At 30.6% G+C, this 27639-nt stretch overlaps 2 protein-coding genes across 2 annotated transcripts in view; one reads left to right on the top strand and one right to left on the bottom strand.

Annotated features, from left to right (window-relative positions):
• Positions 1–1127: 1127 nt before the first annotated feature.
• On the bottom strand, positions 1128–5816 carry Crz (Corazonin). The gene is made up of 3 exons (XM_085203267.1): positions 5730–5816; positions 2614–2819; positions 1128–1502 (listed from the first exon to the last, which is right to left on the bottom strand). The coding sequence occupies exons 2-3, from the start codon at positions 2812–2814 to the stop codon at positions 1404–1406; spliced, it is 300 nt and encodes a 99-aa protein (XP_085059393.1). The 5' UTR covers positions 2815–2819; positions 5730–5816; the 3' UTR covers positions 1128–1403.
• Positions 5817–10696: 4880 nt separating this feature from the next.
• LOC146528337 (lateral signaling target protein 2 homolog) overlaps positions 10697–27639 on the top strand; it is a 34382-nt gene continuing 17439 nt past the window's right edge. The window contains exon 1 of the mRNA XM_085202792.1: positions 10697–10899. Coding sequence (XP_085058918.1) covers positions 10837–10899 — 63 coding nt within the window. The 5' untranslated portion in view covers positions 10697–10836. The remainder of the gene's footprint in view (positions 10900–27639) is intronic.

Here is a 27639-nt window from a genome sequence, read left to right as displayed (position 1 = left end):
GCAAAGTGTTATATTTGCGAGCTTTTATAGATTTTGTGGATAGTGAGTTCGATTCTCGTTTTATAATGTGCAGAGTTTTTTTGTTAAAAAATGAAATAGAGCAAGGAATAAAATTGTGATTTTCTCACAATGTATTGTGATACATTGTGATGAAGATGATTAATTTATTTACATTGTATTAAAGCATTTATTATTATATCTGATCAATTTTTTACTGTTCTATCGTTGGAATTTTAATTTATTATTTAAACAGTACAACAACACATTTTTTTGTAACTGTAAGCAATATAAAAGCACTGTATGGAAAATTACGATTCAATATAGGATATTTTCAAGTTAGTTAGAATATGTTGAATACCTATCAAATTATTCCGTAGATGTTTTTTTTTAGGTTTCAATGTTATTATTATTATGTTGTTATATTATATGGTGACACCAAGCGTCCTAAAGCTGCATTAAATAGGTTTGCCACTTGTCGCTAGATGGCGTATAAAGAAACTCTATTATTTATTGTACATAGATGTTTCTAATATAACTAATAGATGGCGCTTAAATATAAATGCCATTAAAAGCTTATATTATAAAAAAAATCTGTGAAAAAGTAAAACATAATATACTAAAATACTTAATGCAATAAATGTACAACGAAATCTTAAAGAAAATCTTAAAGAATATAAAATCTAAGATATCAAAATCATGATAAAATTAATAACGATGCTTCATTGTAGCATAGGTTCTCTTATTTTTTTAACTAATCCTCCGGATCCAAGCAATACTAAGCTGCTTATAAATAAAATTATATACAATGTGATATATGCTGGGATGGGACCACTTCAGAGCAGTATTAATTTATTTAAGAATAATAGGAATAATAGGAGTACTAAGAAAAATAAAAATGAGTTATGTCTTAAAAAACATAAACACTTGGCAATAGTAAATATTTATTTTCAGTATTACAATATTGTTGTTAACAATTCTAAAGGTAAATAACAAGATTCTATAATCTATATAATTTATTTTAGTAGAACAATCTCAATATCATAATATACATATACATCTATAATACACTGTTTTTTTTTAATTTTAATTAATTATATATTTCATAAAATCAATTATTTTTTTTATTAATATAAGAATAGGTACTTAGTTCATTTAAAAAATGCATAGAACTGTTAGTTAACATTAAAAAATTGAATAGTGAATTAAAAAAAACATTTTCAACAATTTATATAATTCATATTAAATGTAAGCTTGTTCTCAATCAATTCATAAAACCAGCCATTTTATGAACCGATCGAAAATATAACAAAATGACTAGAGAAGAAAATCTTTCGATTATTTTATCTTAATACTAAAAGCGGACATTATAACTTATGTTAAATAAAATATTATTTTAACTCAGTTCACTGGAAGACATCGTATAAGGGATCCTGACCGCGCTCCGATTTGTACCGCTTTGGTTGTTCCGTGTCATCCTCGATGTAATCACACGGGGCTAGTAGCTGGAATTTACAATAGTTTTATTTATCTATATATATAAAAGGACTTGTCCTCACTGACTGAGGTAAGACGCACGCACAGCCGTATCCGCTGTGCGTAGAAACGTGAAATTTGGACAGATGTTTACTTTCGTAATCTGGACATCCACTAAGAATGGATTTTGAAAAATTTTAACCCTAAAGGGGTGAAATAGGGGTCCAAAGTTTGTATGGAAAAAAAATTAAATCGGCACCGATTTTTATAAAATTTGAAATTCAGACTCTTAAACGTATATAATTAAACACATGTTTCATGGTTTTCTAGAATTCACCCCCTAAGGGTGCAAATAAGGGGTTGAAAGTTTGTATGGGAAAATTCTTAAATCGCCACCGATTTTTATAAAATTTGATATTTAGATTCTTAAAAATATTTAATTGAACTATGTTTCATGGTTTTCTAGAATTCACCCCCTAAGGGTGCAAATAAGGGGTTGAAAGTTTGTATGGAAAATTTTTTAAATCGCCACCGATTTTTATAAAATTTTAAATTTAGACTTAAAAATATTTCATTGAATTATTATTAGAATTCACCCTTAAATACGCAAGCGAAGCTGCGCGCGTCCGCTAGTAAGTTTATATTTGAAAGAGGAGGAAGAGTCGTGGCGCAGGAGCAAGTGTGTGCTTGTAAACGCGACTGGTTGTGGGTTCCATCCCCATTCGATGAAAGTAAACATTTATTTAAGTATATTATCATTACGTTGTAGTTGAGTTTCGCCACTTAACACGCAATACCTTCAGAGTTAGGCGGAAAATGAGAAACGGAGTGTCTTAACACTAGACTTCCTCTTCCTATCCTGCTGTTTAATGATTATTATAGAAAAATTATAAGGTGCTTACAAGTGGAGCTCTCAAATATCTAAAATTAACAATAACAATTACAATTTTCATAAGCGAATACTTTTTTTGTATTGTAAATTTCAAACATTCTTGGAATATTAGAAAGTAAATCAAACAAACGACATAGGACCAAAACCTGCTATCATATTTAAAATGAATAAATATCAACATATAAAAATATCATAACTTTTACAACAATAGGTACTTGTAATAAATCACAAAATAAAATACCACTCACTCGTTCAGTCAACGGTTTTCCTTCCAACAAATACTTCAATTTTTGCATTTGACAAGGATTGAGGATCTTATCAATGCTGATCTCCTCCCGCTTGTGGCCGTCCCTCTTGCCGTTGGTCCACCCCCTGGAGTACTGGAAGGTCTGCGTCGCCACTGACGTCATCGTGATGACAATCAACAGGATAGTCACGTTTGTTATCATGATTGCTGTAACAATAGATTTTTTTTTAAAGTTTAAATAAAATAAAAAAGGTGTTATTTCACTTAGCAAAGATAAATAGTTTTTACGGTTCTTAAGAGACGCGGGTTCAAATCCTGCTACGCTCAAGTATTTGCACGTTTTACTTAAATTTATTTAAAAATTAAAATAAAAAAATTAATCAGTTTCACGCATTATCTCGCACACAGCAGAGTAGGTTCTCTCTGAACACAGTTTTAAGACACTCCGTAAATAATATTAAACAATAATTCATCCGCTCAAGTAGTAAAATAGTAGTAACAAAACTTAACAACTCTAGAGTAGATATATATCCAGATGTTAAAAATATAATAAATTTTAATATTTATTTATAGGTAATAGCTTATAATAGTTTATCTATAAATATTGCTATTTATAGATAAACTGAGCAGGTTAATAAGATAACTGTGAAAAATAAAAAGATTTTCATCGTCTTTAAAGAAAAAAAAATCTATTATTAGAGCATTAACAGTCTCTTGATAAAATACAGTGTGTTTTTGTTCTCTCCTTTCACTTGTTCTATAATTATAGACTTGGCTTTTGATGAAATAACCCTTTTAGAGGTACGTATCTGAAGATCAACGATTTAATAATTATATTATTAAAAGGTAATCGTTCAATTGGTTCTGTATGATTTCTGATGATGACTACACCTAGTGTTAAGACACTTCTCTGCCGTATTTTCGTAAGATTGCGTTTGGCGCAATGTTTTAATGGGAACGGAGTGGCTTTACACTATGTACCTAGATATCCCTCTGCTTACCCTGTTACGTGTAGAATAATGCGGGAAGGGTTAGATTAGATTTAATTTCAACATATAAGCTAAAAATACCTCAGGAACGGAATGCATTAACACTAAGTTGCCTCAGACTACCAAGCTATAAGGGGAAATAGCGTGAAAAAATTATAATATAAAATGTTATAAAAAACCATGTGAGCCGGGGTTGAATATGAAAAACATTTTACACGGCGGCGTTTTTCAAACAATACTTCTGTCTTATGAAACAAGACCTTGATCTTATAATGATGTCTTATAAATACGTCAATTGGGGTTGATATTAAAATTCTATATTAGATATCGGCTAACAATGTAATATTTACGGGACAAAATTCCTTTATTGTCATATTATTTCTTTTCATTTCTTTCTTATTGTTGTTTTAAAAATAAATCATATATTAAATTTACATACTCGTACACATGTAATTATTACATATCTAATAAAATAAATATAAGAATTAGTTACGGATTCGATTTCCAATCGAGGGAATGAGTTTTTTTTTTATTTTCCCGCTCTAGTAGACACAATGTCTCGAAAAGAGTGTCTTAAAAGTTTACTAATTAATCATCAATCTTTCTCCAATGTAAATTAATTATACTTAACATTTTATAAAATAATCACAGAAAAAAGAAATTATTGTAATTCAATAATAAAAATAACTTATTTAATAGGTTACACTATTCTTATTTAATATGACATTTTAAAATAAAAGTTAACATATTGAAATGGTTGATACAATCCTGATCTCATATAATATCGTCTCACTAACCTTAGCAATATGCCATTCGAAGCTCGCTATATTATGTCAGGTAACTGGTTGTTACTCGTAGTATCTTATATGGTCTATTAGCCTTAAACTACCATATAATTTGTTTTAGTTTGTTATAAAAATAACATAAAAAAGTAGCTTCATGTTTTCTCCCGTATAGCAAGGTAGGGAAAGTGTTGAGATACTCTTTTCCCTACTTTCGAGACAGTTTGTCTACCAGATAATAGAAGAAAAAATAAAAAACTTTGTTTTCGCTTCTATGATTATGTAAAATGCCTCTAATTATTTTTTTTTATTCGATTCTTCCATGTACCGATCACTTACGATTTTATTATAAAATAGATTGTCTAAAGACATTTTTAAACGAAATTATTATTTTTACTTTTTTTTTGTATTCACGTGTCATAATTTCTTGGCTGAGTTAATAGCGTCACACTACAATGTGGCCGAGGGTTACATCCTGCACACAGGGTCGACAGAGAGAACCTAGTGTTAAAACATTCCGTTCCTCATTTTTCACCGAATACTGGAGGCATTGCGTGTATAACGGAACTGAACGCCGCGTTTTGCTGAGTAAATAGCATTTTTAACAAAATATGGGGAAAGGGGGAAAAAAATTGTGAGGTAATATTGCCATTTCTATTTTATCTGAAATAAATTCAAAATTTTTTATAAGGAACTACTTCTGTTTAAAACAACACTCCTCGCTATAATGTTATTTCTTATCGAGGTCCGAAGTATAGAGAATTTATAATGCTTTTATATCTTAGTAGTCAAGTTACTATGAAATATTCAACATTTTATTTGCTTTTTTAGCTTCAGGGATCCAGGGAACTTAGTCTTAACATATTTCGTTCCTCATTAACACTTCCGTCCCCCACTTTCTGCCGAATTTTTGAGGTATTGAGTGGGGAAATTATTTTTATTGATTTTTTAGTATCGTTTAAACGAGGTCTTTATTTTGCTCAAGAACACATGTCAAAATAAAATAATTTTGACATAAAGATTATTTTTTGTCTAAGCGTGGGTTATGTAAATAATGATTAAATAAGTGCCGATCTCACCAAACACACAATATCTCTAAATTAAATGAAATACCGTCTAAAAAATAGTGTCTTAACATTACGATTTTATGCTAGTACGATAAAACAATAATTAAAAAAAAATCATTTGAAAATCCCTCATGAAAAAATTATGAAAAATATTTTTTTAATTATTAAACCATAACAAAATATATCCAGTGATTAAAAAAAAACTAAAATTAAATTAATTATATAAAAAGGGATAAGACATAAAAAAAAAAGTTACATATAGAAAATTGTATACATTACCTTCGATCAAACTCCACAACCAAATCCCACTTGTTCTATACTAAATATTAATATGATCTGATAACTTTAGATCCGGTTCGTTCTTTGGTCGGCAGTTGACTACACTCCAGTAGCTCATCTCCAGCCTTTTATACGCATCGGGACCAGCTACAGTGAGGGCAAAGTGTTTTTCAAAACACACCCACGTCTTCATTAAAGGATAGTTAATAGAAATAGTCTTCATTAATGTTTTATCATTGTTTTTATATTTTAAATTGAATATTACAATGTGGGTATTAGATATTTCTTTTTTTATTTCGTCCATTACACTTTGTTTCTTTGATTGTCTCGTTTTCGAAGTGTTTAAAAGAAAAATATATAATTAATAGATTTTTTTAGAGAGCGTCGTAGCGCACAGCTACGGCGTAGGCATATAATTTGCAAACGCGATGGTTATGGTTTCGATTTTCACTCAGGGGAATAATTAAATTTGAAATTATTTTTATTTCTCCGCTCTGGTAGATAAAATGCAGCGTTGAGTTCCACCATTCAACACGCAATGTCTCAACTCTACACTTCCTTGACTGCTAACCTAACTTAAGCTGCGCTAAGCATCATGAAGCTGGAATAATATTTTTGATACACAAAACCTGTCTAGAACTTTAGACTATGCATTTATTTCAATATTTTTTCCATCACACAAACAATAGTGCATTTGTAATTGTGCAAGTTTATTTGAATTAAGTTTTGTTAATTTTAAATAGTATTTCGTTATTATGCAATACTTTGGAGTAATTCAGCAGTTTTATTCACATTAATATAATTTTACGAAGAATTTAATTTAATGGTTCATTTCGTCTCTGAAATGAGCTCTACTTTTGTAGCTATTGTAGAACAGAACGAGGTATAACGCAGTCTCGAACTCCGTATGTTAACGTTCTGTTAAAATCTGTCTGGTTGCATCGTAATATATGCTTATAATAATAAATTTACTATACTATATAACCTTTTTTTGCAGACTTTTCTAGAAGTTCATTACAATGTTGAAGGATTTCTGGTAAAATATTTTGGAGACACTAAAGTAAGAAACAGGTTCTAAACCTAAAACTAGCAATATCCTGCAATGATATATACATAATTCATGTATCTGAATATATCTATACTACATACATATATATTAGTACATATACAGTACTAATAATTTATACTAAAAAGTGAAGCATACAACTAACTCACTTTTTAGTTTCATTCGAGAATATTAACATATTTATGCAGAATTCTGTTACAATTCGATGAAATTTAGTTCTTCCTGAATTTCTAATTAGCTTTAAATTTTATATGTTATGTTTAAACAAATTGGGAATGTCCAAACTTTAGTTTGATAGGGCCAACTAACTACGTCCAAATGGAGCGATAGGATTTAATATTCTTTTTGAGAGAGTATTTCTTGGCATAACTGTGTGATTTATTAGCGGGACAAATTAATAAATAAAAACAAAGTTAATGAATAATTCAAATTTTTTTTAATCTAATTTTTCACAGTTCTTGGAAAATAATTTATTTGGCTCTTAAAATAACATATATATTTTTAATTTATACTTACTTTACTTTTTATTAACACCGCGATGTTGAGTTTCACCACTCAACACGCAATACCTCGAACATTGGGTTCCCTTTACATATAGTGCTATGCCTATAGATATCAACAACATATTATATTAAACTTGGAAATCCAGCGGATGTCATTAGCGTTGTTGAAATTTGTTCTATATCTCTTATATCCATAGATATAAGTAGATATAAAAGTCATTACAGTGAGATATATTATATTAGGGTATTAAAAGTAAAATTAAATATATATTTCTCATATATAGTTAACAACGGAACGAAATGTGCGTTTCTTTATGAGCATAATAAAATGATATTAAACATTAATAATATTTTTAAAAATAAAATAAAAGTGTATCTTTGGTTAGAACATACGTTCTATAAGTTTTGTTTAAAGGGGAGAAGGTCGAAAAGGTCGAAGGTCGAAATATTATTTCCCGTTTTTTATTTTCTTTAATAAAAAAGTGGCAATAGATCTACAGAAAGAGAGAACTGCAGAGATAATAAATATTTAAAAATATTAACATTGAAAGTAAATTATTTATTTAAAAGAAAACGAAACGATTTAGAGGAGGCAATATTTTTCTCTCTATAGGTACACTTAAAACTCCTCGTGTCAAATAAAAAACTACGGCTGTGTGTGTTAAATAAAAGTTTTACTTGGTCATTAGTTCTTTATCTGTACCCATTTTCCGCATTTACGGAGACGAGGAAAAAAGCTAGTGTCAAGACACTCACTTTTCCATTTGCTTTCTATTTTTTACATTGCAAGTTTAATTCAACCTTGAATGTGATAGTTATAGATTCGGTTTCTACGCGGAGGAATTAAATATTTCCTCACTCTGGTAAGAAAACACTCCACGGCGTTAAGTTACGCCACTTAGTCACACGCCATGAATGACTCATACATGGAAAATTTGTGACAAAATTAATTTTTGAGTGCATGTACCAATCCTAACACAACTATAATCTTTTAATTGCTTGTCTGTGCGTTTGTGCACACTCATCTCAGAAACGGCTAAATCGATATAAAAAACTGTTTTCACTATTGTATTTTGTTAAACTCCCCTTAACATTTAATGCTAATTTTATTTAAATCGGTTCTGAAATAAAATTATTACTTATTGCATGTGAAAATATTGCTAGAAAATAATCAGTACAACAGGCGAAGCCGCAAGCGCCTCACTAGTAAGTAAATAAATAAACATTAAAAATATTATAACGAAAATAATGTCACTTTATCAATCAGAATCTTACGTTATGATTATACATCTCTGTTGTGACTCTATAATCATTGGATAATGAGAGAGAGAGTGAAAGGGGCTTTTAATTATTACATTGTATAATTAGCCATTGATGATAGAATCTTGTTATTAGATTAATTAGATAATTATGACAATATTTATTCCTAGAGTTCGATGGTACTGAAACTTTAAAACATTTAAAAAATAAATAAATAAATCAGCTTCACCGAATATCCCGCTGCAGCAGGGTGGACAGAGGGAACATAAGGTCAAGTTGCTGTCCCCTCGAATAGGCATCGAACCAACAATCATCGCGTTGTGACTGTAGTCACACCCTTGTGCCCCCGAGCCATATGTATTTTTAAAAATCCATACAAATGTATGTACCAGACAAAATATAATATATTTTTTATTTCATATTTATAAAGAAACCATTTTTAAAATATTTTTCAAAGTTTCTCTTAATTACAATGAACGCCTGAATACTCTTACCGAATTAACTCGCGGCGCCACATTGTTATTGTTATATTTTTCAAGCCCTTTGACACAAAGAACTTTAATCGGTTTTTAAAAACTTTTTAAGTCTGCTCGAAGTAAATCGATATCTGTAATTAACTATTTTATAAGCCGCTCCGTTTCTTGTTAAGTCGCGAAACTCAACGCCGCACTTTTTGTGTCTTATTACTAGTGCAAAGAAATGAAAACCATAATAAATAATAATCACGATCTCGCATAAATAAGAATCATAGCGTAAGGCACGTTCGAGGAATGTTCGAGACATTACATGTTAAGTGGCGGAAATTTGTATTATTACTTAATAGAGCAATGAAAATGAAGATAACAATTTATTCCCCCGAGTGAGAATTGAACTTTCGTATAGTCGCGTTTCAGAAGCTGTCCTACACTATACCACTATACTATTACTACATAAATATATCTCATAGGCATAGGCATATGCATATTTAGGCAAAATGTAATTAAAATAATAAAAAAAGAAAATATTTAAAAACTATAATATAAATATAACAACCATAAGTATTTGACACATTTATTATTCTAAGGAAGTTGTAACAAAACACCGTCGGGTAAGGTCCTCGTTATTTCAATGGTTTTTATGTAATGTAATCCAAACAAACAATATTCGCTACGATATCTGCGCCATTTGGCTGAAATATCCTTTGATCTAAAAGCCTTTCACTACAGATAGTACCTAGCTTGTATTTTATCTCAATTATAAGCCTCAAGTGTAAGTCTTCCAAAATAAATTAAAATAAGTAGATTTTGTTTTGTTTTTTTTTATTGTTAGTTCGATTTCTGTTGGGGTGATGAATAGTTTTCAATTTCCCGCTATAAGAAAAACGGAACCCGCTATTCATTACACTTTGTCTCGCACTCGAGCGGAATTTAATGGTAGAGAGTGAGAGGAACGAAGTATTCAGTTCACTTCTTTTATTATGGCGGGTTATGGAGTGTTACTACACTAGTACACTTTCCACCTTGACCTAGCACTTTTTCATCTTCACACCCTGAGCTGAACAAAAAAATTCATAATTAATTCTGCAAAGCGTGGCGTTGAGCCCACTGAACACGCAATGCCTCCAGAATTCGGCAGAAAGTGAGGAACGCAGTGTCTAGGTCCCTCTACCTACCCTGCTGTGTTCGTGATACAGCGTGAAGTTATTCCTAATTTAATTGAAAATTGTTACTAAATAAAAATATGTATTTTTTATTTCAATAAATCATCTTACCGCCTAAAACAAAAGTTCATAAAATATTTAAATTCTGCCGAGAAAGCTTAGAATAAATTTTTTATCTGTGCCTCTTGACGTTTTATTTTTGCATTGAAAATAATTAAATCTAGTATTGATAGTTGTATTACTTACTTATTATTTTAAACATGAATATAAAAACATATATTTTATATAATGTTTTAAAATATAAGTAATTATTACATTGTACATACTATTAAAAATATCATGTATTCAATAAGTTTTTAGCAAAAAATGTTCATTCTTTAATTGTAACGAGTATCCGAACACACAGGTCGGCGTTCACTTTACGTATGAATGGAAAAGTTGCGTGACGTGCGTAGTATGAATTGCTCGATCATTCCGTTCATCATTCTCAAACGTGAACGCGATTTGTGAAACATGTCCGCTTTTTGTGTTTTTTTGACGTAAATATTTGCAAAATACTGTTTCAATTTGCGTCTGCGTGGTGATTTTCGGTGCTACATTTGTTTTATAATGTGTGTGACCGTGCTGTGATCTGTTCATATGAGGCTGTTATACAAAAGTGGTCCAATGGAGTCTCTCAGAAAATGGTTCTACAAACCAAAGGTACGTACGTCAAAACAATTGCTCCAGTTGTTGTGTTCTTTGATCCGTTTCTTTTATTATGTGACCTTTATAAAGATATTGGAGAATTGTCCGTGATGTTACCTCGAAATAACTGTGCAGCTGGTTACGTTGATGATCTTACAGTTGAAAGTCTTTGTTGCATGCACACAAATTGTTACTGTTTTCCTTCTACCTACTAGTATGTTCCAATGAAATCGTTTTACTATCGTTTATATTTAATACGATGAACGGTTTTGGTTTTTCCAACGGACTTTCTTACGTCATTAACAAAAGTACATAAATATAAACATTTTATACAAATTAATTCTGTCGTTAGGCGCTCTACATAAATATTTCCCAACTTTACTAAAGTGTGTTTGGAGAACATTGAATATGTTTGTACTTTAATGTTCACAGCTAGTTAAACAAATCATTTGTATCTTTGAAGGCATTAACACGATTGTTTTTGCTTAAATCTTCGACATGTTATTATTTTGATATGCAAATAGGGTCTATTATTAGGTATTTACGTTCTCGTTCTTAAAAAAATGTAAATTTTATTCTGTCCATTGTTTTACTTCTTTGAGAAGAAAAACATTGTGGTGAATTATAATTTATGAGAAATATTCAGTTAATTATTTGTTATTTTAATTTTTGTATTGTATATGTTTTTTTTTTACTTAGGCCATTGTGATGCAGTGTCTGACTGTAAATACGATGGTTGTATAATTTTTACTTTCTCACTTGGTAACAAAACAAAGTGCAGCATTTAGTTCTGCCATGGGGAATATGAGGAGTGGAGGGCCTCACCATTTTCATTCCATTGCTTTAGGACTGCCCAATATTGATATTGATGTTTCATAAATATCCAAAGTAAAAAAAATATATATCTTCTAACATCAATATTCATCAAAAATCTATGATTATTAGGCTTCCCTACTCTGCTTACCTTGTCTCATGAGGGGTACATCATGAAGCTATAAAAATGTCATTAATACTAACAAAGCTGGTTTCTATAACCTTTTATATCTGTGTCACAATTCTATTTATCATCAGATAAAGATCAAGGATAATTATTTTGTATTTAAAAACATTAAAAACATCTGCTTGTATAAGCACCTTGTCTACAATAACTTTAATTTTTAAAGCGCTCGCTTGAACTACATGGTTATTCATGGATATCGCGTGTAGGTACTAGCTTATCTTATTTTAAAATATTAGGTCATAATAACCTCATTTCATTCAATATTGACCATGCAGAACAACTATTCCTAAGCCATTATATTCATATCTCTTAAGGTTTAGCTGGGCTGTTGGAGTTCCATATCAGCTGCTCCAGACCTATATATATATTTAGACCTATAATATTTTCTATTATTGTATAGGTAACGTAAATAAAACACAGAGTTCACAATAACTGTATTAGCTACGTAGCCTAACATGTACTAAACTTGTCATACATAAATCCAGCTTACCACATGAATTCACTTTATTATTTAACAAAGCAAATAAGTGCCTTCTAAATTTTAATCTACATAACAATCTTTGACAATTTATTACTTCATATATGACAGTTATGTTGATGGAAATTGTTTGTCATGGTGTTCAATTTTCCCCTAGGCAGTATATTTATTTCTCTTATAGTTTAAACAGGCTGTTAAGATTCCACATCAGGTATCGAGATTTTCAAAATAAACTGTAGCCTATATGTTGCCTAGACTTATTGCTATATAACAAAAAAAGTTTAATTTGAATCCGTCCAGTAGTTAATGTAAAGAATAAAGACGAATAAATAGATTTTCTCTCAATGTCTCATAATTTTAAAGAAAACAAATATTTTAATAATAAGTTGTCTGAAGGGTGCATAGACTGCACTTTATAATGATGCTGCAGAAAGTAAGAGGCAAGGTTAAACAGTATTTCACAGAGCTTACTTGTAATATGAATTGCTATAAATTGTATATAATAGGTACCTATAACTATTATTAACATGGTCTTATCAGGTATTATATTACTTTGTAAACTGTAGGATAAAGTCATTGTACTTATCAGACAAATATGAGGCCACATTGGCATTATTTAATTTCCTGAATCTGCTGAACAGCAAGCAAAATATGGATAGGAAGTGTGGGACCGTTAAGTTGTGGTACCATAAGTTAACTCTTGCTTAACCTGCTCCTGCTCAAAGTGTGAATTTGAAAGTATATCTTCATCATCTTAATTTTTAGTTCCGCTTTTGACAAAACATTTCTGCTCTGGTACATAAAATGTTTAATAATCTTGCTTTTCACCAAGATAAAATCTGGCAAAGCCAATATGAGTTTAAGTTAGTAGTTATTTCATTTTCATATTCCTTGTTTATTGGAAGGATTTAGTACTCTGGAAACAATAAAATATTCTTTTTAATTTGAAAATACGAAATTTGAATTTATTACATTACACTATACTACATTTATTAATACAAATTTTTTACTCTCAAAATTGTATAAAGATTTAATTATTATAATATGATATGTTTATATAAATATAGCTATATCTGACGTCACCACGTGAGGTCAGGCTGTCCTTGTTTAGCAGATGTCGGAGATTGTTTGCATCTCGCTTGCACACTTTCACTTTTTTTACCGCTTTCCTAATAGCAAGTGAAACTCGGTCGTACTGCCAAATGTTTTGCGAATATTGCCATTCATTATAACTTTTTAGGCTTTTTTTTGTGAATTTATTTGAAATATATTTTTTAAACGTGTGATTGTGAACTGGCGACACCGGGTTGCGATTCCCTCTAGGAGGAATGTTTTAGTTTATATTTTCCTTTTGACACTCTGGTAACAAACAAGACACATTAAGTTTTGCTATTCAACGTCTCCTAAAGGTTCCCCCCGCCTATAAAAATATATTAATAAAATATATATTTTTTCATTATATCAATTTATGATAACACAATGTAAATTCCGCTTATCTGTAAAACGTACATACTTTATCTGTAGCAAGTAAGCGTTTTGTTTTTAATGTCAAAGCGTGAAGAGGGTTAACTTAAGCATTAAACAGTCTCGATATTTGAGTGGTCATATTTCTAAAATTATACGCAAACACGCGATCGCCGCGTTTTCTGAATATCTTTACAGAAATACTAGCTACATAATGTTTTTTATATGCTACTTTTATTTTCCTTTGTTGTGAAACCACCGTATATAAAAATTACATTAGGTATATGAAAAAATTGTAATAAAATTGATGATATAAAAAAAACAGCTTCACGTTGTATCCCGCACTCAGCAGGGGCCATAGCACGTTTGGCCCAATTTTTCGAGTGGCGTGTTGAGTGGCAAAATTCAACGCCGGCTGTTTGCCTCGGTGCCAGAGCGAAGCAAGGAAAATACTAATAAGTAATTATTAATTCTGTTCATAATTAATTCTCTTGAATGAGAATCGAACCCACGACTGTCGCGTAACAGTAACACCCTTGCGGCACTGGGCCACGACGGCCTTAAAATTAAAAAAAATAAAAATATTTATACTGCTGTTTTTGTTTTTTAAATTCCCCAAATCTTGTACTAAATGCTAAGAATAAAATGACTATCACTAACACGTACACAAATTACGTGACTCTTTTATTGAATCGTGATTTATCAGTAATAATGGAAAGGTAAGGAATATTGTTGCCATAATTGATAGTTTTTATGCCTATGTTTACTCTAATAAATATAGTAGTAGTGTTACAACACTCCGTTCTCCCCTTTACGTCCATTTTCTAAGAATAACTTAAGTAATGTTGCATTCTAAGATTAAGACAGCAGTAACATCTATTTGCTGTCCACTTCCTTAGAAAGGAGTACGACATATCAATCATCACAGCAAGGGATAATGAAACATTTAGTACTTTCATTTATTCACTCTTATAACGACGCAAAGCGTGGCGTAGAACTCTGCCACTCGACAAGCAATACCTCGAGAATTCGGCGGAAAACGGAACGGTTTAAAGGTAATAGAGAATGTCTTAACACTGAGTTCCCAGGTTCCTTCTACTACTAACTACTACTAACTACTCTTTTAATAGTTTAATCTTTAATACATATATTAATCTTAAGACGTGAACGATAAAAAAAATACAAAGTTCTTATCCTGTTAATAGCTAAAATTTGCATAAAAATACAATTATCAGACATTGATTGTCTGATAATGTAGAGCTGTTCTAATAATTATATTTTAATCGGTCGTCCACTGCTGCCCACTTTTGTTATTGTTTCTATTATAATATATTAAAAACTCGATATCAAATTATAATGAATCGCTCTAATCGATTATTATTAATCCGCCTTGAACAAATCGATTTCTTTGGGCTAAAAAATAAAATCAAAATTAAAATAAATAATAATTATTTATCTAACACGTCGACAGATATTTGCTATACTATTGTTTGTATCTTAAATAAATGCTACAATTTATTAAGTTAATATGTTCTTACATACACCAAACAAGATCTGTCGCTTTATAATATTAATATACTCGTAGATGTATTAAAATAGGTTTGATAAACATTCCATTGCTCTTAAAATAATATTAATATAATATTAATATTTAGAAAATTTACTTATCCATTACAGTTATCATATGCAAGTTACAGAAAATAATAACGCATTATTTATGTAATACCCTATACCTACATAGTAATTCCGACGCAAATATTTGTCCTCTACAACTGCTGGTGGCAATGTCATGAGGTTTGTTAAACTTTTATATTACATATACATACATACAGCCCATTTTACCCTTATCGCCGCGGCAAATATAATATAGTCCCACTTAAACCAGTCGTTTTATATTCTAACGGGGTAGGTGAGGTTAATAATCTAATGTGCGTGTGGAATTATGTTATTGTATTTCTTTATTTTATTTAAGATTTTCTTTTGGAGTTTATTATTAATACAGAACAGTTAAATGTGAATAAATAACTGTTATAATAATAAAATTTTATGTCTATAATTTAATATATTTTATCGTACATTTGTTAGTAGACTATGCCTGAGGTTGTTACGAGCTGTACATTACTTATTTCGTTTGTTTAATATTTGGAGAATTAATCATTGCATTATTTTGGTTACATTGCCATTAGACGTTGTTGTAATTGTATGATATTTTTTTTATAAAGTTATTATTTTTGTAAAGTTTTTTTTATCCACTGAAATCATTTGCACTAATACATTAAATACTTTTATTTCTCTTTTGCCTAGCAAGTGGTTATGAGAATAATTCTTTACTTCCATCCAGTCATCCAGTATAGTAAACAACTAAATGACTCTATTTAATGTAAACATGTATAATTGTTGGTGATTACAATAATCAATATACTCTATCCTAGGTGATAATGGAGATAATGCTAATACAACACGTAGGCCCTATCTTACTTGCTGTGTTGTTATACTGTAACAAGAATTAGTTTATATATTAGACTAGCGGACGCGCGCAGCTACGCTTGCGTATTTAAGGGTGAATTCTAATAACCCATGAAACATGTGTTCAATGAAATATTTTTAAGAGTCTAAATATCATTTTTTTTAAAAATCGGCGATTTGAGAATTTTCCCATACAAACTTTCAACCCCTTATTTGCATCCTTAGGGGGTGAATTCTAGAAAACGATGAAACACGTATTCAATTAAATACTTTTAAAAATCTAAATTTCAAATTTTACAAAATTCGGTGCCGATTTAAATTTTTTTCCATACAAACTTTGAACCCCTATTTCACCCCTTTAGGGTTAAAATTTTTCAAAATCCCTTCTTAGTGGATGTCCAGATTACGAAAGTAAACTTTTGTCCAAATTTCACGTTTCTACGCACAGCGGTTACGGCTGTGCGTGCGTCTTACCTCAGTCAGTGAGGACAAGTCCTTTTATATATATAGATATATCACACAATTTACAAAGTAATCTATCTAATTCACTTATTTAAGAAAAAAACAGCTTCACGCTGTATCCTGCTCATAGCAGGGTAGGCAGATGGAACCTAGTGTTATGACACTCTGTTCCCCACTTTCTGCCGAATTTTGGAGGCATTGCGTGTTGAGGGGCAGAACTCAACGCAGCACTTTGCCTCGACACCAGAGCGAAGAAATGGAAATATAAACGTAAATAAATATTTCACTTCCTAGAGTGGGGATCGAACCCACAACCATCACGCCACGAGGGCCTCACTTTATTATTCTGTATAATATTTCCAAATATTTGAAAGTAAAAAAAAACAAATCAAATCAGCTTCACGCTGTATCCCGTACACAGCAGAGGCAGGCAGAGGGAACATTGTAAAACACTGACGAAACTCAACCTCGGGTTTGGTACCAAAGTGAAGAAACGAAAATTTTAATAAATAATTTATTTCCTCGAAAGATTGATCGAACCCACAACCGTTGCTTTACAGTAGTAGCACCCTTCTGCCTCTGCGCTATGACGGATATTTGAAAGTATATTATCTATATCTATACGTCTCTATAAGTACGTATACCCAAGGAATATAGAAAAGTAGTTTATAATAAGATTCTGTTTATATTTATTGCTTCCTATATACGTATATGTACATATATTCTTTATAAATAGATTGAAACAATAGAAAGACATAATAAATATAGAATACGGTAATATTTTATTTTACCACTGATAAGATAACATTCTGTAACCTCGACAAACTGATAACGCGCTAAACTGTTTCTTTGTATACTTTCGTATAATTGAAAATATGCTCGGGTTATCAAAGGTAATTAAACTAAATCTTAAATTATATATTTTTTAGTTATTTGCCCTACTTTCCCTTTTCCTTATGTCTTAATTTTGTAAACAACAGTAAAATTTAATTGATTTTTTGATGTGGGGTACACAAAAGAAATGTATGAAGAAAAACAAAGTTCTTTCAAAGATTCAAGACTTCTGCATTCATGTTACGAAATGGTAGCCTTTCAAGCTTTACCGAGTGTCTAGTGACCTCGGCCTTGTATACGTGGTTTCAGCTAAACTTGAGGTTTATAGTCAAGTAATAAGAAAAACAATAGACTATTAATGTTTCAGTGACGTCTTTCTTCATAGATTGTAGGTTGCTAAATGATGTATTTGTAACGTTTATATTAGTTGTTTATAAAAATATCCAAATATAAACAAATTAATGTATAGGCAAGAAGCTTCGTTGAGCTCCGGCACTCAACACGCAATACTTACCTGGCGGAAAGTGGGAAACGTAGTGTCCTAACACCAAGTTCCATCTGCCTGCCTGCCATATGCGGAATACTGGCCTCGGTTTGTTTTTTGTTAAAAAATAATTTATGTTCATAGAAAAGCAATTCTTATAAGTAAGTAAACAGCCTGTTTGTGAGAGTATTTATGGCCTTACTAATAGTATAATCATTACCTACTACACATTAGATGGGCAAAGCGAAGTTTACTTCAGTTGCGAGTAAGACGAGTGTAAACGACGGACGGACGTATAACGTATATAGAACACAAGGTCTCATTAATAGGTTGTCGATAGACTTACTAGATAAAGAAATAAAACGCAGGTCTGTTGAAAATACCATATTCAAATTAAGTAATTAATATAAATAAAAATATATATTTATAATAGAAGTTTTTAATTCAATTTGATATTAATGTAGTCGTGACTCAGGGGTACAAGCAACTGGCGACTGGTTGTGGGTTCGATTCCCATTTGAGTAAGTTAAACATTTAATATTTTCATTTCCTTGCTCTGGTAACGAGGCAAAACGCGGCATTGAGTGGCGGAATTCAACATTCAATGTCTCCAGAATTATAGAAAATGGAGAACGGCACTGACTCAATGGGAACGGAGTGTCTTAACATTAGGTTCCCAGTTTCACACTGTCTGCCCTTCTATGTGTGCGGGATACAGCGTGAAAGTGAAAAATAAAAATAAAAGAAAATATCTTTAAAATACTTTATTATGATGATGTCATCATTTTAACATTGCTTTAGTTGGTATAGTTTTTCCAACTGCGCAAATAAACTACTTAGAACGTATAGGTCGAGATGACTCAACTTTAAATATCTAGGTTTGTATCCTGGCCATTTATAGGAGACGTACTTAATGTCTTAGAGATGTTTCTTATGACGAAAACGATTACACAATAATTTTCATGAAGCAGCTTCATTGATTGTCTAAAACTAGCCCACTGACATTCATTTTCATACGTTACTTCATGTTATTTCTTTTTTATATAAATATGATTTCACTAAAACCAGGGCGAGGAAATAAAAATATTAAATATTTCATTTACTTACTGGAGTGGGAACTGGACCACAACATGTTGTTTTTACAGTCCCACGCTTGTGCCTTCGTGTTCATGGATGGCCTCGTACATTTTCAACTTTTATTAATTTTATTTCCATTCTAATTTGTAATAAGTTATTTTACACATTATTTAAAATAGTTTTATTTCATATAAATACAAAAAAAGGATATTTTCCACCAGTTCGCAGTATAAACAAAATTAAATTATACGGTGAACGACTACCATTTACCATAAGCCCAAAATTGTCGCTTGACGCGACTCTGATTAGAATACAATATATTTTCGATGTACATGTTTATTTTGATATATTTAAATATTCTGACCATGACGTAAGTAAATGCAACATTATTGACGGGTACTGGTGCCTGTTTATGAAGTTTTACCCGTTTGATTGTTTTAAATTTATATTCGGGTTTGAAGCTTTAATAATTATATTTATAATAGCACTCTATATATAACTTAAGATTAAAAGTGATAGAAATTAATGAAAAAATAAATTTAAAGCTTTATGATGTTTTTTTTTCAATGTTTTTAAAACAGTCAGACATACAAACAAACTATTATAATGACACTGATGAAAGATAACATTAGTTATAGTAAAATTATACAGTAGTTCTATGTGTCTTAAATGTATAAATAATAAATTAATAAGTTAAATGTAATTTAAGATTTCTATTAAAGTAGTATTAGACTAAAGTGACTTACAAGTAATATATTATTTTACATATGAAAGAGACAAAACTACAAACTTGGCAAGTTCGTCCTCGTAAGCTACAAGGACGTTTTCAAGACTGTTCTCATTGGCGACGTCGTTATACTTTAACAAGTATTGCCCAAGCTTTGTTGAAGACATACGACTATTCACGTCATTAAATGAGCTTGTTATTGCATGAAATTTGCAATTCATAATATAAAAATAGTCTTTGTAATATGTTTGTTCATATTATATCTCACGTACATTGCAGTGCAGTGTTGCATTAATGCATATTAATTATTCGTTTATATTTACAACTGTTTTGATTTATATCTATGTATTATAATGAAAAATAAATATAAATTGATATACCTAATTGTTATCAATTATTCGATTACAATGATTATTGAAGGAAATACTAAAATTAATATGCATACTTAATCAAAAGTAAATATTCTGATACAACCAATACAAGATAAGTTAGAGGATAAAAGAGATTTTTATTAAAGATCATAAGATCCTATGACGAAATGATAGGAATACTAATAGTATTATTTTAACTGCTTATTTTTGTACTATCCATACAAAACTTGGAATTTTATAAAAAATAACATGTAATTTTATACAACACTTACAACATTGATTTTAAATATTTACCTGAACGAGCATAATATTATTTTACAACCACATAGTATGTCCGAAGGAATCCGAACACAACACTCAGTTGTAAATATTCTACGCACTTTATTCCGCGGAGATAGCGCTATAGCTGCATCGCCTTGAATGTCGACGAGTAAATTGTTGTCCGATTATAATGCATTGCGAGTGATGAAGCGTGCTCCGGTCGCACGTGACCCGCCCGTGCACGTTGCGGGGCAGGGGTGGGGAGCCCTTTGTGCAACTTTGGGGGTTTTGTGGGTATTTGGCGTTTTGTATCAGTGTTTTAAATGTTTATTTTTTGTAAAAACTTTTATAGTAAAAAAATAAGTCTGATTAAGTATTTGAGTTTGCTTTAAGTATTTTGGGTGTTTATTTATCTTGTTATATTATAATTACACTAAGAAGAAATACGCAATTTTTTCAACTTGGTCAAAATATAGGTTAGATTATAATGAAGAATTATGATTTTTTTTTGAGATCATTATTTTTGCATTAAGTACTGTTTCACTTGCCTTTCTAACTCTCGGTTTTTATATTTTAATCTCCTGTAACAAGAATTGACAAAACATCTATCTTATAAAAAAAAATGTTTTAAAAAAAATATATGTTTTTTTAAATCATTAAAAATATTAATAATACGCAAACTTGTAAATTCCATTGTTTCACAACCACTGTTTTAGTATCTATCACACTTCAACACTCGTCGTAGCTGGTCAATTATTGGGACCGTCCATTACACTAATAGCGGAACATGGCCGACATCTAGGTAGATCTAGAAAACACCAATGTGTGTCTCGTTGTGAATGCTCTACTATGACGAATCTCGTTCATATTATTTAATTTAGATTGGTATTAATTAGATTCGAAAATATAATTATACAATATATATGTAGGTACTTTTACTATCTAATAAGTTTTTCATTTTTAAATTATAAATTAATATAAAAACTCCTTTAAAAATATAAACACACACATATATACTTATTATTATTATTATGTAACTCAAGTAATTCATATAACAATTGTATAATACGTATTATATAAAGATTACATATGCAGCTAGGGTCATTGAATAGAATTAAAATAACTTTCAATATTTAAATTAGTTTTTATTTTATGTATTATAAAAGTTGTGATGGAAACTCACGCTCGCAGTAAATAGGAATATGTATATTATAAAATTATCATTAAAAATTCTTTGGAAACAAGTACAGAATAAAGAATTTATATAAATTGGTATATTATTTAGAGTTCTATATATAATATTTCGTAAGGTAACAATTTTATGCCCCAGGGATGCCTGCACAATGAAGCAGTAAATATTAAGTAACAAAGAATAGCATTAGGAACAATTAGAAGCAATCATGTCGATGTGTAACATGTGAGTACAGTCGAACCCAATTACTTAATGTGAACGTCCTCAATTTACAATATTTATACAGCTAATATATTAATCATAATTGAATATTAATGTAGTCTTAATATTTTTCATATTTGTTTTTTTTTGTATAGAATGGTATCAGCTTGGTCAATAATAATTTTTTCCACTTATTATTTAGCTTCCTACCTACCTTAGGAATTGAAAAAGTATTGAGATATTAGTTCCCATGGGGTTCCCAAATTAATAATACAGCACGCACGTACACTGGTTTGACCTGTCTCGATTAATCATCCTTTCCATTTTCCTTGCATTTTTTTTAAATACCTTATACGATTTGTAAAACAAAAAACCCTAGTTACATAGTTGAGATATAAATTTGTAGCAAAAAATATTAAAAAACGGAATCAGTAAGTTATTACTGGTTTCGTTTTTTTGTACGTATTTGATTATTTTAAATACTTCAGTATAGATCTAGTAAAAGTAGTTAGTAGAAAAAGTAGTAATGTAAAATATTTTTATTGAAATTATTTTTACAATGTAACAAGTCTGTAACTCGCATTTTTTCTTGTAGCTTTGATTTTGTTTTAACCGTGTTATATATATTTACAGTAATTAGTTATTAGTTTCCAGAATTATTATATTATGCGTTATTTGATCCACCTTGAACCCACTTGGAGCCCTTAATTGCGGGGTCGATGCACGCAGAAGCCGTAGCGTGAACGAATTTCTCGAAACATTGCAATGTGCCACGCGCACGTTAACCTGTAAAAACTGGTAGGAGCGTAAATTATATTACAGGTACATGTCGTTAATACTATAGCGAATTACCGATTTTTTTTTTAAATAATAAATTTTAAGTAAAATTATGAATATATTTTCATCAATAATCAAAATCCTAGACAAGGTATTTCTATAACTTAATTTTTAGATAACAATTCGTTTTTATAAAAGTCGCAACTATTAATAATTGTTGTGTATAGTATAGATATATTAAGATTTAATACTTTAAATTATGACTCGGATGAGTTTTAGAGTCGAACTTTTTGCAAAGAAACCTAACAGTATTTTGTCTGTCTCAAGTTTTCTCATCTGCTAAGTATTTTTTTGTTATCATATTTGCACTTATAATGGGTATAAGTTAAACCATGTGTATATGAATAGTAGCCGTACAAGTAAATACGCCTAATATTATATATCTATAAAGAAATATAATAATAATGCCTTCATTGTAAAAGTTTAGGTAATCACAAACGTTACCACTGACTTTGTTTATTTCTAAACGGCAAACTTGTTAAAAATCTTCTTTAAAAAGTATATATTTATTCACGTTTTCTTAAGCTTCACTTCAAATGGCGTAATTGGAAAACGGCTGTTGCTCCAAAAAACCACAAAGTAAAGTTAAAAAAAAACTATAACGTTTCGTCATCTAACACACACTCTATATACGTACTAAAGGCATAGAATATTGGAGCGATTCTTTATTATTTTTCCTTGGATTTGTAAGACGATGAAGGTCTGTTATATATAGATTATTAAATAGATCAAAAGAACTCTATAATTTTTATAAAAGCTTGGTGCAGTTAAGGCCGTCGCTGTTATTTTTCATAATATAAATACATTTAGTTTGCTTAATCTTCACTCGTCACCAGAGTGATGAAAGGAAAATATTAGGTATTTAATTTTCTCGAGTGGGAATCGAACCCGTGCCCCTGCTCTACGACTGGTCTATTATTTACACAAGGTATTATTACGGTCGTGTTTAGTTTTACATTTGTGTGCGCAACAATGTCTAGGTCAGATGGAGATGATGAATACGTCCGCGACATCGAGATTAAGGAAAGGAACGTCGTGCATTCATCATTTCGCGTTGTTATAGTTTGATGCTGTTTTCCTTTCCATTTTATCCTGTTTGGGTTTTATTGTGAGTACCTATATATTCCTATGACGGACAATGAAGTAGAAATTTTGTCCTGGTGGCTTAGTGGTAAATATACGGATAAGCTAGAGGTTATAATATAATCCTCTATACAGATTTTGTTTTATAGGCTTCAGTGTTTGTCTTACGTTTTGGTGAAAGAAATCATGCTATTTCACAATAGGAGATACCATTTCGACTAAGATTCTCCAATAGTTTACCTATTTTACGTCTCTAGAATGTTGCAAAATGCTATTGCATTTACGAATTTTCTACGCATATAAACTAATTTACATATTTTGTCATATAAGCACAAGCTACACAAGAAATGCTAATTAATAACACGATAGATATTATGACGTCACAAAGCTCGCTAAGCTGCGAACCTTGTAACCGAAAACAGAAACATCACTCTGCGTCTTCGTGTCAAGGATCACATGTTATGTAAAAGAGATAAGAGTGGAGCTTATCGTGTAAATAATGTCACTTTGTAAATTTATTATAATATTACATGTTTGATTCTTATCTGTGGCAAGTACCTTTTTATCTCTCGTAGGTATAATGTCACAGTTTGATCCGTGACTCATTCTAGGTGTAGGTTCGTTGTATATCTGATGAATATGCTGTAATTGAGTGTGACATGTATTAATTAACTTCTAAATTTTATAGCATATATTTAAATGATGGACTACTGTAAGGTGTTGAAATGTCAGGCTAGGAAGTGTATATATTATATTTAAATTGTGAATGATAATTTTATTTTATGTGTGGAGACACCTTATAAAAGAATGGAATATAATATACCTAAGGGATTACATTTAAAGTTAAGATCGTAAATTTTTATATTTTTCAAATTAAATTAATAAATAATTGATATTAATAGAGATGCTAAAAACTCAAAAAATATTTAAGGGAACGTTAAAAAAATTGAACCCCGACCTTGTGAGAACTATCCTGATTTTCCATATAATAGGTTTGTTTTTAATATTCTTGGTATGTTTGTTTCTTGGTCAAAATGAATCAACTAGTACGACACACGCAACTCTTACCGTTTGAAGGGAAATCCCCGAGAGTTTTCCTCTTATGTTGCATATAAAAGTCTTCTACAATAACATTGTTACTGCTATGACGCCAGTGTGTCAATGGTAACAATACATTACATTGTAAACTGGTAAAGTTATCACAATAATATGGTTTTTAGTGTCTTCGAATGTGTATTTGTCATAATAAACGACTGACTGTAATGGCAGTGTCCTACTGTTAACGCGACGATTGTAGGTTCGGTTCCATTGGGGGAATTTTTATTTAATAAAATAGCGCATCGTTGAGTTACGAAAATTGGGGGAATAAATCGTTTTCATTTCAAGACACGTCGTTCCTTACAAAATACTCTATGTTCTCTCTGCCTACCCTGCTATATCACAATCACAGCGTGAAGTTAATAACAAAAATAAGTATTATTACTTAGTTACATCAATAATTATAGAAGTTGGTCCATAACGAAAACAGTTTTTATTCAGTATGTACTTGATCAATATTATGCGAAGAAGAAGGTGAATTAACAGTTTGTCTATTAGTGATTTATTAGGTGATATATTTTTGAAAATGTATCTTTACAATATTTTAATACTTAATCAGTATAATATATTTTCATTTCTTTTCAGCGTTTAAAATAATAAAGAAAAATCTTACAAAATAATCCGTATAACCCACATTATAGGATTTATAATTCTTCAACAAGTTTGGATTAACTTTCACCAGTTTCATGTTACTCGTCACGATGTTGTCGACAATCGAAGCCTTTCAATTTCTGTTTTTACGATTTCTTTAACCGGTCTTTGTTCTCTTTGTTTTGAAAGGAAAGTTAATTAAAAAAAGATTTATTACTTACTACTAACAATAAAAATAAATAATATTTATTATTAATAAATATTTTATATAGGTTTATACACATATATATTATGTATAATGTAGAGGCCTCTCTGGCGCCGGGGCACAAGAGTGTGACTGTAAAGGGACGGTTGTGGGGTCGATTCCTACTCGAGTGAATGAATTATTATTTCTTAATATTTTCAGTTCTTCGCTCTTGCAACAAGGCAAAAGCTCGGTCTTGAAATCCGCCACTTAACGCGCCAAGCCCTGAAAAATTCGGTGGAAAGTGTAGAACGGAGTGTGATAACACTAAGTTCCCTCTGCCTGCCCTGCTTATATGCGGCATATTGTATGTATAATATATAAATACAACACAACTCCACTTGACAATATTTTCGATACCATTAAGATATATGATGGCTTGGCTGGTTGCCAGTAAATCGAGGCTTTTACCATATGTCGACGTTGTGAAATAAATATTTTGATAGAAAACTGTAGTCGTAGTCGTAAAAAGTAATATACATAACATGTCATCGGTTTTATTTAGTTACAATCTAGAAATACGTACTTCTTCATACTTGATATCCTCAACGATACGCGTAAATGTTTATCTGAAGCAATTCCGCTGATATTATAACAAGTATGAGGCGTACCCCGTAGGCTAACGTATAAAATGTGAAATCCTGTTTTTCCCATAGGAATTTCGGCAATCTTCTCTTAGGCCCGTATTTATCAACAGTTCTGAACTCTAAATCTTTGAAAAGAGTCTAGATTATAATCTAAGATTGAAAACGTTATCTCAAAGTCGATCTCAGATTTAAGAGTGGTTTATAAATATCGGCATTAATGTTCCCCTACACTCCCCTAGGAATTGACATATTAAATATCAGCGTTTTATGCCACTTTGTTTCAAAAATATATAATTATAAAAAACTATTTCAGATACATGTATAGATTATTTACTATGTCTTGTCGTTAACAGGAGGTACTATAGCTTTTTTAAAGTGCCAAATCAAACTATATTATTTAAACAAATCGGAAAAAACATCTATATTTTAGTTAAATAAAGAGCTCGCTCAAGGATTCTCTGTATCGTCACTTGGACGGAAACCAAATACGTTCCAATACACATTGTTATATAATATTTAAATGAATACGGAAATCATGTCGTCAGATATCTATTAGTAAACAAGATTTATTATTCTGCTTTTATTGATTAGTTGGAATTATTATATCTTTGTTTGATAACATTTTCGTTTCTTCGCTCTGGTAACAAGACAAGGCGCATCGTTGTGTTCCGCCACTCAACACGCAATGTCTCGAAAATTGGGCAGCGCATGGGAAACGGAGTTTCTTAACACTAGGCTTCTTTTGCCTACACTGATACGCAGGAAAAAAACGTAAAGCTAAAAACAGATAATCTACAAAGGGTTTTTTTCTATGTTATTTTTGTTCAATTAGATAGTTGTAAAGGCCATGAACTTATTCGAATGGCGCCAGTACGCTTTGACAGCACTGTGCAAGGCTATTTGCAGTTCCCTACTTATTCACAAAAAACTGTATTACAATCTTTGATAATACTGAAGTAAACAAATCACGAACTAACCGGTTAACGAGGCGGGTACTTACGTTTTCGCCTTTTACTTTGTCCATATTTAGTCGCAAGTTCTACATTTTTTTGTTTCTTTGTTTTTTGTATTCGAGTTTCTTATTTATTTCCGTGTCGTGGATTTCTTACGCACGCCCAATTATAAACGTGTTTTTTTTTACATATTTTGTTCGGAAGTAACTTTTTAAATGGTCAATGAATGTATGTATTATGTAAATATTTATGCGACGCCGTATGTGTTTTGGTTTGAGAATTCCTAAAAAAAAACAATTTTAGATATTTTAGTTCTTCATTTTTAAAAATATCTGTCTATGTTTA

This window comes from Heliconius melpomene, chromosome 19, assembly GCF_056956725.1.
Source record: "Heliconius melpomene rosina isolate 202511_hmr_F chromosome 19, ASM5695672v1, whole genome shotgun sequence".
Lineage (NCBI taxonomy): Eukaryota > Metazoa > Arthropoda > Insecta > Lepidoptera > Nymphalidae > Heliconius > Heliconius melpomene.
Note: the sequence above shows the minus strand (reverse complement) of the source record. Positions and strands in the feature narration are given on the sequence as shown.